General features: G+C 41.4%; 1 protein-coding gene across 1 annotated transcript in view; it reads right to left on the bottom strand.

The window, feature by feature from the left end:
* Positions 1-18,458, bottom strand: part of wdr18 (WD repeat domain 18) — a 125,343-nt gene that overhangs the window by 48,795 nt on the left and 58,090 nt on the right. Inside the window, exon 5 of the mRNA XM_084100759.1 lies at positions 6,709-6,852. Coding sequence (XP_083956885.1) covers positions 6,709-6,852 — 144 coding nt within the window. The remainder of the gene's footprint in view (positions 1-6,708; positions 6,853-18,458) is intronic.

Raw genomic sequence — 18,458 nt, 5'->3', positions numbered from 1 at the left:
TAGGGTTAGTTGCATATATTTATGCAAAATGTATAGTTATTATGGTTCAATTCTCACACTTAACTAACTATTAACTACAACTTTTGCCTCAATAAATTCCTAATTACTGCTTATTAATAGTTAGTAAGGTAGATGTTAAATTTAGGTATTGGGTAGGATTAAGGTATGTAGAATATGGTCATGCAGAATAAGGCATTACTATATGCTTTATACGTATTAATAAACAGCCTAGTAATATGCATGCTAATAAGCAATTAGTTCACAGTGAGAATTGGATCCTAAACTGTTAATGTTATTACTATAGTAACTACATGTAACATTATGTAACAATGACACTGTGAAATAAAGTGTTACACAGTATTGTAATAAATGTTGTAAATTCTTTGTGCTTTAGTTGCCCATATTTCAGCTTTGTTGTTATGGGAAATAGCGCATCCACAACAAGAGTTACACATTCAGACAAGAACGGTCAAGTTCACGTCTGCATCCGCATCCTTTTGTGCAGATGTGACTTGTAATATGACTTGAAATAAAAAAAATGACAATAGCAATCCCGACTTATATCCCACCAATAAATCTCACTTTGAAACCAACCTTAAGACAGCAGACAAAATTAAGAGTGCAAAACCCAGCTTTAGAAGTCAAAGATATTCAAGTCTACCAATAAATAGCCTTTGAACATCTTGAAAGGTTTTAGAGACATGAGAAAATAAATAAATCAGGAAACCCTGTAGACTACTAAGGCTGGCTGAGATTCCAGACGCGGGGAAAAAAATGAAAAACCGAGAGGCTGAAAAAGCACGTCATTACCAGCTAATTAATGCCCTGATTAAAATTTAACAATGATGATGAATGTATCAGGACAGATTGGGAATGAATCGCACACAGTTTCACCTCAGTTGATGTTTAGAAATACATGCAGAAATACATGTTTTCTCTCACACATACATTGGCTTAAGATGTATACAGAGCAAAAACACAAACACTTAAAACATAAATACTGCCTCATGAGGAAAATTGTTTATTCATAAAAAAATTCTGCCTCAAGCATCTCCCTGTTAGGCTGTTCAATATGAGCTCAGGGACACTTTATCATACGGCGAGCACTGTAAGATAAATCTTTTTATTAAGTGCTGACTAGGAAAGAATGGGATCATGCTGCCAAGTGTTGGTTCCTCCAAACGTTTCTTTCTTCCATCTTATCATCTAAGGGAGTATTTCAACCAGTTAAAGGTAGGGTAGGTAGGATTTTTCTAAAAAAAAAAACATTCCAAATTTGTTTAAACTGTCTTTATATACCAATACATAATTAAAATATAAGTACTCTGCAAAAGAGAGTATAAAAATCGAGTGTCTGTAGACCTCTCACGACTGTTGTAAACACAGCTAATTATTTCCATTCACTCCACCCCCTCCCTTCTGGGCTCCTTCCAAAGCCACGCCCCCAAAACACATGAACGCGCGACGCCAAATGCTCAGGCTCAGGAAGACGCATTTATTTACCTGAGACGATTGGAGAGGAGCGCAGTGCATGCAGTGACATCATGTCAGAATCACATGTAATAAAATACCTAACTTTATCACTATAAATATAAACAAATAAGATGGCTTTTAGTACTCACTATCAAGCTAGCATATCAATACTGGTAAAGTTTAAAATATATTTTGTTTGATTCGGAAACAAGCTATATTTAGGCTATAGGTAACGAGCTATATTTATAAGGCAAAGCTAAAAACAGGTTGCATTGATACACGTTTTTCCATTACCATCAGTTAAACTGTGATGAAGGTGAATTTCGTGTAAGAGTCATAACATATACGGTGTTTTGCATGTAAGAGTTTACATGATGAAAACATTGTTGACTCTGATGAGGACTAACGTTACACTCCGGTGACAAGTACCGCATCGTCGGTTCAAGGACAGGTCCGGGGTCGAGGGCGAAGCAGAGGAGGTCGTTCAAGAGTGCGGGCAACCAGGGTCCGAGGAAGTAGTTTTTGCCTTGTTTGCCTTCGCTGACTGCATATGCAGGTGCTTTGAATTTTGAATGCTCTTTTTCTTTGCCATAATTTTACTCTTCGTAGGTTCCGCGCCTCTCTTGCACTCCCCTCAAATCAAACGGGTGCGCGCGCATATGGGCAGATCTTGTAGCAACAGTGGTGGTAGCCTTGGTTGCGAGAGTGAGTGACAGTCGCCCAAACCAATCAATTGTTTCGTCCCGGATGGAAATAATGAGCTGTGTTTATTGCAGATTAAAAGGTCTACAGTCACTCGATTTTTAAACTCTCTTTTTCAGAGCACTTACATTTTAATTATGAATTGGTATATAAAGACAGTTTAACCCTCTGGGGACCACAAACGCGCCTGCGCGTTTTGCTCGTTTTTTTTTTTGTTAGCAATGAAAATAAACACTAAATGCTCAGTTAATTTTGATCTTTCATTTTCGTGTAATACATCAATCGATCCTGTTCAGTTTCTATTTTTTTTCTGTATACTCACAATAAAAATAAAGTGTTTTGCTTTTTGACAAATAAAGAAAAATTAACGATGCGATTTCTGCCTTCTCTCTGTCAGTAAACTCCCATTTGAAACGCGTTCGAAAATGATCTATAACTCCACGAAAATTCAGTCAAACAGGCAAACAGACCCACGGGCATAAAGCTTGAGATCGCATCTTTTAAATGAAGTCATTTATATAAAAAACAAATATTATCAGCTTCTGTAATCTGTATAAAAAGAGAGCGACTCCTGTCGAGCTCATGACGACCTAATTCACAGTAATGTGACCACTCCCCGGAGAGCGCGTGCTATTCAAACGCAAATTCTGAGAACTATTTCAGAGCTGTGAAACGCCCACATCAGCTGTAAACAAAGCGTGTCGCGACTCCTCGCGAGTGAGACATTATAGCCTACCTTATGGAGAAAAGATTCCTCAGAACAGTGCTGATGAGGAGCAATATCTCCTGAAATGAGGAGCAGATTCCGCTGAGGAGTGAGGTAGGCTGTTTTCTTTTCTCACGTGTGGAATAACGTTATGGAATAACGTTAGTGTAGGCCTATGTAAACCGCAAAAAGATGAATCGCATTTCTATAATATGACTCGCCTTTCTGTGAGATGAATGAATGAATGTTTAGCCTAAATATGAATCGCGCGTCTGTGTGTGAAGGAATAAACTGCTTTGCTATAGCCTACTGAGATGAGTAAAAATCGACTGGAATATGTTGAAATAAAATGTATTTGTATAAGCAACGTATTAAACTGCAAAAAAAATACTATTTTTGTCAAAAATAAATTCATAGACTAAGATGTTAGATGTTCCAATGTTGGCTATATTCAAACTAATGAATACATATGATAAAATGTAGGCCTATAATCTTTTTTTTTCTTTTTTTTTTACAAAGAAAGAGTACACTTGAAATATTGTTGAAATTGTAATTATTGTTGTAATTGTAACATTTTTAATAAAATAGCAAAACATATTTACAAGAGAGATGTAAGCGAAATCTTAAATGGTCAATATAAGTCTTCTTCTAAATACATCTTTTGTCCTTGCATTGTGGCTCAGTCAGTTTCACACCTGAGTGAATGGCTCATTATGCAGAGTGGGTGGGACACTGTAATCTAAGGTGTAAACTACTCCTCCCCCTCGCATATTGGCTTTCCAAGCAAAACCTGTTTTACACCATTTAAATCAATGTATTTTTTTTTGTGAACGATAAAGCAAGATTATTTTTACATCATTTTGAAGCTAGAACTCAAGTGACAACATCCATTAGTCAAAAGTCTTGTGGACACATATTTAATATGTGTTTTGTGGTCTTAATTCAGCAACTTTCATTTAAATTTTTTCCAATAACCACGCATAAACATTATTCTCTTAAAAATACAAACATCTACATACACGTTGCTCGCATATTATGGTAGCCCTGTTTGTGCTATATAGAGTGAATTTACACCTTTGCCATTGCACAAATGTCAAGGCATGTCAGAACATCTCAAGGACCCCAAAAACAGCTTGGTCCCCAGAGGGTTAAACAAATTTGAAAAAAAGTTTTTTATAAAAATCCTACCTACCCTACCTTTAAGTTCACAAGGCAAAAATCAAAGGATGTACGGTATATTTTATTGGTACCATATTGGTTATCGGCCAATATTAGAGTTTTTTTTTTTTTTTGTCAGTATTGGACAATATGGGATATTTAATATTTAAATGTCATTTAACTAAACATTTAAATGTCATTTACAGAAATTCTAAAATAAACTATTTGTCATACAGTACATTATAATGTGATGCCTTAATTCATCATTTAAAACATTTAAAATTATTTATTAAAAATTTTAAACAAAATAATTTAAATGTCAGTCATTTATCAGTTATCGGCCATAAAGAAAATAGCGGCTTACTGGCATTGGCCAGTACTGGAATTTTAATATCATATTGTAATACATCTCCACAAAAATCACAAACAACTAGGGGTCGACCGATTATCGGCGGGGATATTAAGCATTTTTATGGTTATGGTTATCGGTATCGGCAATTGTCAAAACCGATTTGCAGATAAAATAATTTAATTTTGAAATGCGCTATATTTGGCTCTGACGCAGCCACCTCTGTTGAACTCACCACTCTGTAGGCTAGACCAGTGTCCCCACCCATCTGATTTGTTGGGAGTCACGAGTCCGGTCGATCAACACGGAAAGCTGAAGGCACTGAAAGCTTTGCACTCTCACACCGAAAGCACTTGCTGACTGGAGCTGCTTCACTGATCACGCATCAGTTGTCTCTCAAAGTTAAGGCAGCAGTAGACTTTGCTGAAGTTGCAATAAATCACTACACTGAAGTTGCAAAACACCTCAATATAATAGGGCCCTGTGATTTCCAGTCATAAAAACGGAATCCAGTCATGAAAACGGAATTTACTGTATAAAGCGGAATATCACAGAATTTGTCAACTTTTAGATGAATTAATAAAAAGCAGGTCAGTACAAATCAAATCGAATTTCAAACCGCAAAAAGACTATTTAAATATGAATCCTGCATCTCTAAATGAATGGTGCAGACGCTTGATTTCATTTACCACACACAGAAGCACGTGTGACGCTTGTGCTGTCTTCAGCCTCAGCCGCATCATTATATGAGGACATGATTGCATAAACATCATCTCCAGAGCCGCTTTGAGTCACTTCATGAGCTTTTAAATGCTTCAACTGAGAAAAGCTATCATCATATCATAAACACTCAGAAACAAAAAATCTCCACGGCAACCCGTCAAAATAAAAGTTTGGTTTTTCATTTGTTAAACTGTAAATAAATTGAATAACTTTGATTTCAATTAATTAGAAATGCTTTTTGATTACTAAAATTTAATTTAGAGTCTTTAAGTTATACAAAATGTTTACAGAATGCTGCTGCGTGCTCCCTGCACTTTAAGTTATTATTATTAATAATAATATTATTAACAGTTCTCAGATTTAAAGATATGTTTAAAAGCATTTAAAGAAAGTATTTGTCAAAACCCTTTGTTATTCTTAATTTTGACATTCATTTACATTTTTAAATTAGACATAGGCTAGATATCGGTTCAAAATATCGGTTATCGGTCTACTTGATCTGTAATAATCGGTATCGGCATCGGCCCTGAAAATCACATATCGGTCGACCCCTACAAACAACTCATGAAAAGCCATAGTGTATATATGCAAATATGAATGGAATTCGGAAGCTGCACCAAAGGAGTCTTTATTAGTAAATAAAGACATACATTTCTGTATGTTTCTTCAGGCAAAACTGTCGTATGACTTTTATGATGTCTATTGTCACTTTTGAAGCTTGACAGCCACTGGTCACTTACATTACAAAGAAAAACAGCAGCATGAACATTCCGCTAAACTCTATTTATTTTCCACAGAAGAAAGTCATACAGGTTTAGAACAACATGAGGGTTGTAATAATTTCCAAAAAACACTAAATTCCCAATACCAATGTTCTCCATAAGCAGATGTTTCTGCAGGTTGAGCTCATACAGGTCCTCATACCTTCTCAAAGCACAAAGCACCTGCTGGGGAATAACCTACTCCCAATGATCCAACAATGGGCTTTAAGTGAAACTGACAATGGCCATGACACCTGCATACGTTTCATCTTAAATTCCTTTAGAGAAGAGTCCTCTGGTGTAAAGGTGAAGTGAGGTGAGAATGTGGAAAACATATTCGTTTCACATCCATTTTTGCCTTCCAGCACAGAGCGCTTTCTCTAAGATGCCCTGACCTGGACTGAAATGGACAGCTCAACAAAAAAAACACTTAAAATCACTCACTTTAGCTCTCAGCAGTGCTGAGGAGACATTTGAAGGATCAGAACAGAGGATCGCAAATCTCAGCATATAAATGTTTAACACCAGAAATTGAAATTGACTAAGTTTACTCTGAGGACTATGTGAAATAAAAGAAATGAAGATTTGACGGAAAATTATTTGACGCTATTTATATCTAATCGCTGCCAAGCAGGAGTCCAGTAAAAATAACTAATCTTCTCCATCTAATGCAGTGAAGATAAGACAGGGTGCATTATTGCTTATGAAATCCCAACAGGCTGTTCGTCAATGTGCTATGGGCCAATTAAATGTCTCATAAACAACTTCACAACGGTGTCAAAAACTCTATTACAAAGGTCTCATTGGATATGCTTTCAGAATTTAAAAGTGCTTACCGTGCTGCATAGAGACACCTGAAAAATATTGCCGTCACTGCCTCCACAGAATAGGAAATACTCGCAGGGGTCAAAGGTCACTGACATGATGCCAACGTCGAAGAGGACGGACAGGAGCATCTCCCCAGAGGAAATTTCCCAAACCTATGACATGAGGAGAGAGAAAGACATCGGGTCAATAAAAATAAGGTTGTCAAAGATCATGAAAACAACCATCTTTTTTGAAACGTGCCAAGTTCTAAGAATTGTTTTATGTTCCTATTATGTTTCTTAAAATGTCAAGCATATACATACATACTTTTTTTTTTTTTTTTTTTTACAAGTAAAATTATTTTAATCCAAAATATTGCTTTTTATATTAAGTTTACTATAAAAATGCCACATTTTCTAATATGATACTGGTCACTCCAGTAACTGGGCACAAAAGAACCATAAAAGTATCATATGAAAAGTGGACTTTATTCAATTCTGTCGAGTCACAATCACACAACATGAGGTAAGGGATATAGACTAGACGGATTTCAGAAAAATGGCCTTCTATAAGAAGTGAGGAGCATTTATGGGTACAAGTCGGGAACCGGCCTACCTTATGTCAAGGGTGCTGAGTCCAAAAAAAATGGTACCCAAGCAAAATTTTGAGTTTTTTACCTTCTAATTTGCATATCAAAATAAAATCTTGCTCAGTCGTTGGACCATTTTCCCCTAGTTTTTTTGTAAGTAGGCAATCAAGATGAGGAAATTAAGTTTCTAGATCAATAGTCAAGGGTCAGAGCAAACATATAATAACACTGCCTTTTTTATGTATATATATATATATATGCAAAATACCAACTTTTAAGGTGAAATTAAGCATTATTTGTGTCATTTTTTTAAGGCCGACATACATATTCAATCAATATCACTCTTAAATGTTCCCAGTGTATATATGATATGTGATTTGTTCTCTAAAATACCACCATGAAACTTCCCAAGTTGAATATTTAGATCAGGACATAGCATGGTCAGTCCCATCTCTGAGGACCCTTTGCCTGAGGTGAATGTAACAGCAAAGAGGATCATAACAGTTTCACAAGCTTTGGTAAATTTCCTGTTTTTTTTATTTTTTTAGACAAACAATGTAAATATTCCTTAGTTATTGATTGAACTTGTTACCCTATTTATCCAAAATTATACTTTTTCAACCATAGTGGGTCAAAATTTAGGGCCATATGATTTCCGCGATCACGGAATCGCGGACGGAATTGCAGACGCGGAATCTAGTTTTAATGCGGAATTTCGCAGAATTGTACATATTTGGAATGGAGTACCGGTACTCACTAACGTTTATAGGCTTGGCTGCTTTCTGACGCTTCCGTGTCTCTGAATGGCGCATATGCGCAGCATTCAGTGAGAAAAATTATCCTTCATTTTTCAGCCAAAAAATTATCCTTAATTTTGTATTTATTGTCAACGCAGTGCGGCAGCCAGCAGACCATAGCAGGCTGTATAAGCGTGCTCATTGGCTGCCCTGCGGCAACTGCAGCAGCCTACCAGTGAGCCCTGCGTGACGTCGCGCCCTCCACGTGCCTCAGCCCGCCAGAATGGGTGTGGCTAGCGTGTATAAAAGAGGGGCTCACAGGCTGAAATTCTGGTTTTCATAGACTGAAGCGAATAAGCTCGTGGCGCGACACGGCAGGTTACACAATACTCGTTCCCTCTTCTAGAGAGAACCGAGGCCACGTTAGGTAACCGAGTACGTTCTCTTACGAGAGGTTCTCTCGTATTGCGCAAGTTGCTTACGCTACGGGAAACTCTTGTCAACGCCGTGCGCGCCGAGCATCCACTGCACGAGTCCCAGGGGAGCCCGGGGAACACAACATGCGGGAACAGGCGGCCAGCAACGCGGGCCAGCACATGTCATAAGCACTTCATAGGAATACAGAGCGGCTCTGCCGGTCTATGTATAAGAATGGAGAATGCGGCCAGCAGCGCGGGCCAGCACAGTACATAAGCACATCATAGGGAGAATGAGCGGCTTCGCCGGTCTTTGTATAGAGAGTATAACCCCTAGCGCAGCTGAGTGGAGAATAGGCGGCCAGCAACGCGGGCCAGCACCAGTGCACAAGCGCGTGATGGGGAAAATACAGAGCAGCTCCGCCGGCCTGTATATAGAGAATCTCATCCCTTACTGCAGCTCACCAGAAAAGCTGGTAGTACACGAAAGTAGTCTGCACATGAACGACTGGGCAGAACATACATATCACTTAAACTGATAACAGTTTAGCCTGCAAGGCGGGAACTTCCAGGTTATAAAATCTCACGAATGTAGAGGGGGAGGCCCAGCCTGCCGCCATACAAATGTCGTGAATAGAAATCCCGTTGGACCAAGCCCACGATGAGGCCATGCCTCTAGTGGAAGGGGCTCTGATGCCCAAAGGGCACTGCAGGTGTTTGGACGCATAAGCTGCTGCAATAGCGTCCACTATCCATCTGGACAGGCTCTGTTTCGAGGCGGCGAGACCCCTGGTGCGCCCACCAAACGAAACAAAGAGCTGCTCAGAATGCCTAAAGGCGGCAGAGCGTGTGATGTAAACTCTCAGCACCCTGACGGGGCATAAGAGGTTATCACTGTCCTCACTATCGGATGCTGGCAGAGCCGACAGGGAGATGATCTGCGCCCTAAAGGGAGTGCCAATCGCTTTGGGGACGTACCCGTGTCTCGGTTTGAGGATGACTTTGGAGTCATTTGGTCCGAACTCGAGACGTGCGGGGCTAACAGACAGTGCATGTAGATCCCCCACGCGTTTTACTGACGACAGACCTGTCAGAAAACGGTTTTGAGCGAAAGGTATTTCAGATCCACAGATTCTAGCGGTTCAAAGGGAAACATTTTCAGGGCCTCTAGGACCAGAGAAAGATCCCAAATAGGAACCGAGGGGGGCCGCAGGGGGTTCATCCTCCTGGCTCCTCTAAGGAAGCGGATGATAAGCTCGCTCCTTCCTATTGCACGGCTGCCGCTCTGAGGCTCTGCCATCTCAGCGCATCTCCGCGAACGCTGCAATAGCTGCAACGTACACTTTGAGCGTGGAAGGGGACCCGCCCTTGTCCAACAGCTCTTGTAGGAAGGAGAGCACCCGTGAAACCCCACATGTGTGTGGATCCAGACTCTTAGTAGCGCACCATTTAGAGAACACTGACCATTTAGACACCTAGAGCCTTCTCGTGGAAGGAGCTCTAGACTGCGTGATCGTGTTTACGACCCCTTCCGGCAAATCAACCGGTATCCATTGATTATCCACGCATGCAGAGACAGCGCTCTGGATGGGGATGCCAGATTGATCCACCGGCTTGAGAGAGAAGATCTTTCCTCACCGGGATCGGCCATGGGGCTGAGTGCGACAGCCTAACTAGCTCTGGGTACCAGATTTGGTTCTCCCATCGCGGGGCTATGAGGAGCACTGAGTGGCACGTTTCCCTGATCCTCTTGATTACCTGTGGTAACAGCGAGATCGGAGGGAAAGCATACAGCGGGCGGCTGGGCCAGGTTTGGGCCAGCGCGTCCTCGCTCTTTGAGAAAAACGTTGGGCAGTGAGCGTTGTCTTTTGACGCAAAAAGGTCGACTTCTGCCCTGCCGAACAGGCGCCACAGTAGCTGGACTGTCTGGGGGTGCAGGGACCATTCTCCCAGGGGAATGTTGTCTCTGGACAGTGTGTCTGGGCCGACATTCAGGTGGCCCTGCACGTGCGCGGCTCCCAGCGAGCGCAACGAGCGATGAGCCCACACGAGAAGGCGTTCTGTCAGTTTGCAGAGATTCCTGGATCTGACACCGCCCTGTCGGTTCACGTAGGACACCACGGACATGTTGTCCAAGCGGACTAGCACATGGTGGTCCCGTATATGTGGGAGGAAGCGATTGAGCGCGTTCTTGACCGCTATCATCTCCAAACAGTTTATGTGGAGGCATTTCTCCTGGTCTGACCACAGGCCAAAGACCGGTTTGCCCTCGAAAAGAGCGCCCCAACCTAAGTTGGATGCGTCTGTCGAGATAACTTTTCGGTGCGAGACGGCTCCCATTGTCACTACCCGCTGGTACCAGTCGGCCGCTAACCAGGGTCTCAGTGCTGAAACGCAGCTCTGAGTCACTCTGATTCGTATGCCGCCGGACGCCCAGGCTCGGTGAGGCACTCGAGCGTTCAACCAGCGTTGTAGCGGGCGCATACGCAGTAGACCCAGCTGAAGCACTGCTGCAGCTGATGCCATACAACCCAGCATCCTCTGAAATGTTTTTAGAGGTGCAGCGCTGCCCAACTGGAAAGACGCGGCCAGGCGTCGGATACGGCGCGCGCGCTGTGTCGACAGCTGGACCGTCATTGCCACAGAGTCCAGTTCCAAACCCAGAAAAGAGGTTGACTGACTGGGCAGTAATGAGCTCTTGGTCCAGTTGACCGTGAGACCCAGGCTTCCCAGGTGGCTGAGAAGCACTGTTCTGTGAGAGATAAGTTCTTCCTCTGACTGTGCTAGAATCAGCCAATCGTCCAAATAGTTCAAAATCCGCATGCCCTGACCTCTCAGGGGAGCGAGAGCCGTGTCCATGCACTTCGTAAATGTACGGGGTGCTAAAGACAGGCGAACGGCAGGACGGTGTACTGATATACTTGACCGTCGAAGGCGAATCTCAAGAATGGCCTGTGACGGGGTATTATCTGGATCTGAAAGTAAGCGTCTTTCAGATCGAGGGGAAATAAACCAGTCCCTCGGGCGAATCTGAGCGAGGATCTGTCTGGTTGTGAGCATTTTGAACGGTCTTTTCATAAGAGCTTTGTTCAAATATCTCAGATCTAAAATCGGTCTGAGAGCTCCGTCCTTCTTGGGCACGAGGAAGTAACGGCTGTAAAAGCCTGACTCGCTCAGAGAAGGGGGTACCGGTTCTATGGCCCCTTTGCACAGAAGTTTCGCTATTCCTGCACAAAGTAGGTGTGCTACTTACCCATTCACTCTCGCCTCGGTTCGCGCTCGAAAGCGCGGGGGGGGCGGCGAGCGAACTGCAATGAATAGCCCTCTCTTACTGTGCTCAGCACCCATTCTGACGCACCTGGAATAGCTTCCCACACTTTCGCATGTACGGCTAGGGGCAGAATGGCCTCCGGGCTCCGAATGCCGCATTCCGCGGGCTCGAGAACCTGATTCGGAGGCGCAGGCGCAGTGCGCGCGCTCTCGGCGCTTGAATACGGCTGCTCGCAGACAGCGATGGCTGGCCGTTTTACGCACGATGTCCCGGAGGAAGTTTCATGGTGTTTTTTTCCCTATTCACCTGGGTTTTTCCTGTCTTAGAATTTAGAGAACAAATGCTTAATTTGCATAAAAAAATGAAATCTCAGACAACTTGCAATGGTGTTTTTCATTTAAGAGTGATATTGATTGAATATGTACGTCGGCCTTAAAAAATGACACAAATAATGCTTAATTTCACCTTAAAAGTTGGTATTTTGCATATACATAAATACATAAAAAAGGCAGTGAGCCTCCATTATATCTTTGCTCTGACCCTTGACTATCGATTTAGAAACTTAATTTCCTTCATCTTGATTGCCTACTTACAAAAAAACTAGGGGAAAATGGTCCAACGACTGAGTAAGATAGGCAATTTGGCGGCCATTTTGATATGCAAATTAGAAGGTCAAAAACTCACAATTTCGCTTGGGTACCAGTTTTTTTGGATTCAGCACCCTTTAAATATGTAAAGTAGGCCGGTTCCCGACATGTACCCATAAATGCTCCTCACTTTCACTTTTTGGGTACATCCCATCTAGACTAATATTCCCCCAAGTGTCAATTCTAGGGACACTCTCTATTACTGAACAGGTCAGCTCTATCACCAACATGTTAACTTTGAAACAAGGTACCTGGTTTACATTAGACCTGGTTTACACAGCTGGGAAGAATGCATACAGGACTGTCGCCCCCACCTTGAGTACTCAAATCACATCTATGTTATGCTAATTCCAGCATGCAGACCACTTCTGAACATGCCAAACCCCTTTAAAAAAAAAAAAAAAAATATAGCTGCGAGCAGCGATTACGGGCCCAAGCCGGTGGCACCGCAACCCTAAAGTTTAGTTACCTAAAGGCACCGGGGTGGCGGTGCCCCCGGCTTTGGCCCTTCATCGCTGCTCGCAGCTATATTTATATATATATATATATATATATATATATATATATATATATATATATATATCTTTAATGTATTTTTATCATGTTGAAAAAGTTTGGTGTGAATAAAATAAACCACTTAGGAGGAGTAGCTAAAGTCTGACATATCCAAAAAATCCACATTCAAACCAAAATATCTGACTTCCTGTTGCTCGGAGCTAATGACTGTAAATTAGAAAGTTGTCCGGCTTGATGAGAACAATATAGGTACTGATTTTTGTAACTGTGGGTAAAAGTAACCCCCCCACTTTTGTCAAAAACATTTTTAAAGTGACACACTTCCTGCTGCCAGTTGGTGGCGCTATAACTTTGACTCACAATAGTTACATCCATCTGATCAGCCTCTTACCACGAACACACTGCTGAAGTTTCATCAAGATCAGTTAATGTGTGCAGAAGTTATACCACTTCGTGTTTCTCTTTTCTCGCCATAAATTCGTGTCCTCGCCACGGCCAAACCGTTCGAGATATCAAAAATCCGTCCGCAATTTAGCATCCTCAATGTCTTGACTTCATGCTGACCGAGTTTGGAGGTGATTGGATGAATTCTCTAGGAGGAGTACATCAAATTCCACAGCATGCGTTTTTCAAACAACCCATAATAGCCGACTTCCTGTTGGGCTGGCATAAAACTTAGAGTGCGGAAGTTGTTCGGCCTGATGAGATCTATATGTGTACCGAGTTTCATATTAATTCATGCAAGCGTGTTTGAAATATGGACCAAGTTTTCGGACCCCGTTCAAGGGGGCGCTGTCGAGCCCCCCTGCCACGCCCAGGTACCAGCTTCAGTCCGGCCCTGATGGCCGCAGGTTCTGACCTGTGTGAAAAGTTTCAAGAGTTTTTGAGCACGTTAAGGGCCCCAAAAGCCCCTGAAACCTTGAAAAACAAAGATTAAATGGAATAGACAAATCCCCCCCACCCCCTCCACACACACACACACACACACAGAGAGAGAGAGAAAATTCTCCAGAAAATCCACATTCAAACCAAAATATCTGACTTCCTGTTGGTCTGAGCTAATGACAATAAATTAGAAAGTTGTCCGGCCTGATGAGAACAATATACGTACCAAGTTTTGCGATTCTAGGAAAAACTAAGCCCCCATTTTTGGCTAAAGGTGGCGCTACTGAGCCATTCCACCACGCCCATTTCTGAAACTTTGCACATGTCTACTGGATAATAAATGTGATGTGTCTGTCGAGTTTCATGCAATTTCAAGTATGTTAAGAGTCTCAAAAGCTTAAAAAAAGAATATTAAAGTTTGAAGCATTGCCACGGCAACAGTATCTAAGATATCAATAATCCTTTCACAGGTCTACATCTGCCGTGTGTCTACATTATACACATAAAGTTTGAAGCAAATCGGGTAAAAATAAGAGAGTGATTTCAAAGCATTTTGAAAGTGACAAACTTCCTGCTGCCAGTTGGTGGCGCTATAACTTTGACTCACAATAGTCACATCCATGTGATCGGCCTCTTACAACGAACACACTGCTGAAGTTTCATCAAGATCAGTTAATGTATGCAGAAGTTATAACACACTTCCTGTTTCCATTATTCGCCATAAATTCGTTTCCTCGCCACGGCCAAACCGTTCGAGATATCAAAAATCCGTTCGCAATTTAGCATCCTCAATGTCTTGACTTCATGCTGACCGAGTTTGGAGGCGAATGGATGAATTTCCTAGAAGGAGTACATCAAAATCCACAGCATGCGTTTCCAAACAACCCATAATAGCCGACTTCCTGTTGGGCTGGCGTAAAAAGTAAAAGTACGAAAGTTGTTCCGCCCGATGAGATCTATATGTGTACTGAGTTTCATATTATTACATGCAAGCGTGTCTGATTCATGGACCAAGTTTTCGGACTTCGTTCAAGGGGGCGCTGTTGAGCCCCCCTGCCACGCCCGGGTACCAGCTTCAGCCCGGCCCTGATGGCCGCGGGTTCTGACCCGTGTGCAAAGTTTCAAGAGTTTTCGAGCATGTTAAGGGCCCCAAAAGTGCCCGAAAGGTTGACAAAAAAATAATAATAATAAATAATCCTACCGAAAACAATAGGGCCTTCGCCCTTTCAGGGCTTGGGCCCTAATAAATAATCCTACCGAAAACAATAGGGCCTTCGCCCTTTCAGGGCTTGGGCCCTAATAATAAGTAGGGGATCACTAAATCGAGAGAATTATTCTGATTTTATTGTACACTCAAAATATTCCACAACAAATCCTTTAAATGTAATGATATTCAGAACGGAACAAGAATGAAAAAAAAAAAAAAAAAAAAAAAACTATAAACAAAGCCAAAACGAAAAAAAAAAAAAAAAAAAAAAAAAAAATTTCAAGCAATCCATGGCATGATTTATTTATTTTTTGGACTAAAACATTCTGGCTTTTTTTAAACTCAAACATAATTCTTAAATTGAATAATAATAATAATAATAATAATAATAATAATAATAATAATAAAATGGGTTTAGTTCTGATATTTGTATAATTTTATATAGAAATAAATGGTGTATAATTACATTTTTATAAGATATAAAGCTTTTAGTGTTTCCTTTTTTGACATTACTTTAATCCCTCACTATAGCAAAACCGTTTGAGATTTTATTTGTTATATTTTATTAAGGCTATACTGAACAGGCTGCGATGTGTGTGTGTGTGTGTGTGTGTGTGTGTGTGTGTGTGTGTGTGTGTGTGAGTGGCGTGGGCGCGATGGAACAGTGGACACATAAAAACAAACGTCATTATACAGGACGACATTCAAACTGCAAAGTGTTAACTTATATTTGTGTACAGTCACAATAAAACACAACATTGTGCTTTTGTAAAATAATTTCAAGCAATCCACCCCCCGAAAGGCGCTAATTTTAAAATTAAACTAAAATGCTCATGGCTGCACGGGCATTCATAATGGTGCGCATCCACGTCGAGGAACGAGCAGAACAGAGTGAACGTTTTTCAGTTAATTCCTAGTTCCATAGGAATTCATTTGAAACGCCCGCTCAATCACTATCAATGTCAGTGCGGACAAACATATTTTACTTTCGTTTTTAAGTTGGCGATTCAAAAGCCCCCAGCGGTGTCACACGTCGATTAACCGGTGGTAAAATATTCTCACTGTCACATACCTAGTATATTTTTATGTAGATACAATAGGCCTACCTGATTTTGAACACAAGAGGGCAGTATAGCCCTATGTATGACTTGACTTTTATGGGACTAAATAGTACAATTACTATTTTTAAACTTATAAATAATTATTAAATTGAAAAAAAAAAAGAATAAAATGGGTTTGGTTGTGATATTTGAATACTTTTATATAGAAATAAATGGTGTATAATTAAATTTTTAGAAGATGAGGCTTTTAGTGTTTAATTTTTGTACATTACTTTAGTCCCTCACTATAGCAAAACGGTTTGAGATGTTTAATATCCGTTCACAATTTAGCATCTTTAATGTATTTTCATCATTTTTTAAAAAGTTTGGTGTGAATAAAATAAGCCAGTTTGGAAGAGTAGCTAAAAACTCAGAGTCTGAAATATCCCAAAAAAATCCACATTCAAACCAAAAAATCTGACTTCATGATGGTCAGAGCTAATGACTTTAAATTAGAAAGTTGTCCGGGTCGATGAGATCAATATATGAACTGAGTTTTTTTACTGTAGTTAAAACTAACCCCCCCACTTTTGTCAAAAGCATGTTGAAAGTGACACACTTCCTGCTGACAGTTGGTGGCGCTATAAACTCTGACTCACAATAGTTACATCCATCTGATCGGCCTCTTACCACGAACACACTGCTGAAGTTTCATCAAGATCAGTTAATGTATGCAGAAGTTATTCCACTTCGTATTTCTCTTTTCTCGCCATAAATTCGATTCCTCGCCACGGCCAAACCGTTCGAGATAACAAAAATCCGTCCGCAATTTAGCATCCTCAAAGTCTTGACTACATGTACACCGAGTCTGGAGGGGACACGGTGAATTGTCTAGGAGGAGTATTTCACATTCCACAGCAAGCGTTTTCCAAACAACCCATAATAGCCGACTTCCTGTTGGGCTGGCGTAAAACTTGACCAGCGGAAAGTTGTTCGGCCCGATGAGATCTATATGTGTACCGAGTTTCAAATTAATTCATGCAAGCGTGTTTGATATATGGACCAAGTTTTAGAACCCCGTTCAAGGGGGCGCTGTTGAGCCCCCCAGCCACGCCCGGGTACCAGCTTCTGCCCATCCCTGATGGCAGGGGGTTCTGACTTGTGTGCAAAGTTTCAAGAGTTTTTGAGCACGTTAAGGACCCCAAAAGCCCCTGAAACCTTGATTAACAATATAAAAGCAATAGTCAAATCCCCCCCCTCCCCTCACACACACAGAGACACAGAGAGAGGGAGAGAAAATTCTTCAGAAAATCCACATTCAAACCAAAATATCTCTCTTCCTGTTGGTCGGAGATAGTTAATGTCAATTAGAAAGTTGTCCGTCTTGATGAGAACAATACACATACCAAGTTTTGTTGCTGTTGATAAAACTAACCCCCCCACTTATGACTAAAGGTGGCGCTACTGAGCCCCTCACCACGCCCGTTTCTGAAACTTTGCACATGTCTACGGGCTAATAAATGTGATGTGTCTGTCGAGTTTCATCCAATTTCAAGTATGTTAAGAGTCTCAAAAGCATCAAAAAAGAATATTAAAGTTTGAAGCATTGCCATGGCAACAGTATTAAAGATATCAAAAATCCTTTCACAGGTCTACATCTGCCGTGTGTTTACATTATACACATAAAGTTTGAAGCAAATCGGGTAAAAATAAGAGCGTGATTTCAAAGCATTTTGAAAGGGACACACTTCCTGCTGCCAGGTGGTGGCGCTATAACTTTGACTCACAATAGTCACATCCATGTGATCGGCCTCTTACAACGAACACACTGCTGAAGTTTCATCAAGATCAGTTAATGTATGCAGAAGTTATAACACACTTCCTGTTTCCATTATTCGCCATAAATTCATTTCCTCGCCATGGCCAAACCGTTCGAGATATCAAAAATCCGTCCGCAATTTAGCATCCTCAATGTCTTGACTTCATGCTGACCGAGTTTGGAGGAGATTGGATGAATTCTCTAGGAGGAGTACATCAAATTCCACAGCATGCGTTTCCAAACAACCCATAATAGCCGACTTCCTGTTGGGCTGGACTAAAACTTAGAGCACGAAAGTTGTTCGGCCCGATGAGATCTATATGTGTACCGAGTTTCATATTATTACATGCAAGTGTGTTTGATTTATGGACAAGTGTTCGGATCCAGTTCCAGGGGGCGCTGTCGAGCCCCCCTGCCACGCCCGGGTACCAGCTTCAGCCCAGCCCTGATGGCCGCGGGTTCTGACCTGTGTGCAAAGTTTCAAGAGTTTTCGAGCACGTTAAGGGCCCCAAAAGTGCCCGAGAAGTAGAAAAAAAATAATAATAATAAAAATAATCCTAACGAAAACAATAGGGCCTTCGCCCTTTCAGGGCTTGGGCCCTAAAAAACCTTCACTGTATGGACAGAGGATGCTACCACAATGTTCCAGCAC

Source organism: Abramis brama, assembly GCF_963993115.1.
Source record: "Abramis brama genome assembly, chromosome: 23".
Classification (NCBI taxonomy): Eukaryota; Metazoa; Chordata; class Actinopteri; order Cypriniformes; family Leuciscidae; genus Abramis; species Abramis brama.
The sequence above is the reverse complement of the archived record's forward strand: the minus strand, read 5'-3'. Positions and strand labels throughout refer to the sequence as shown.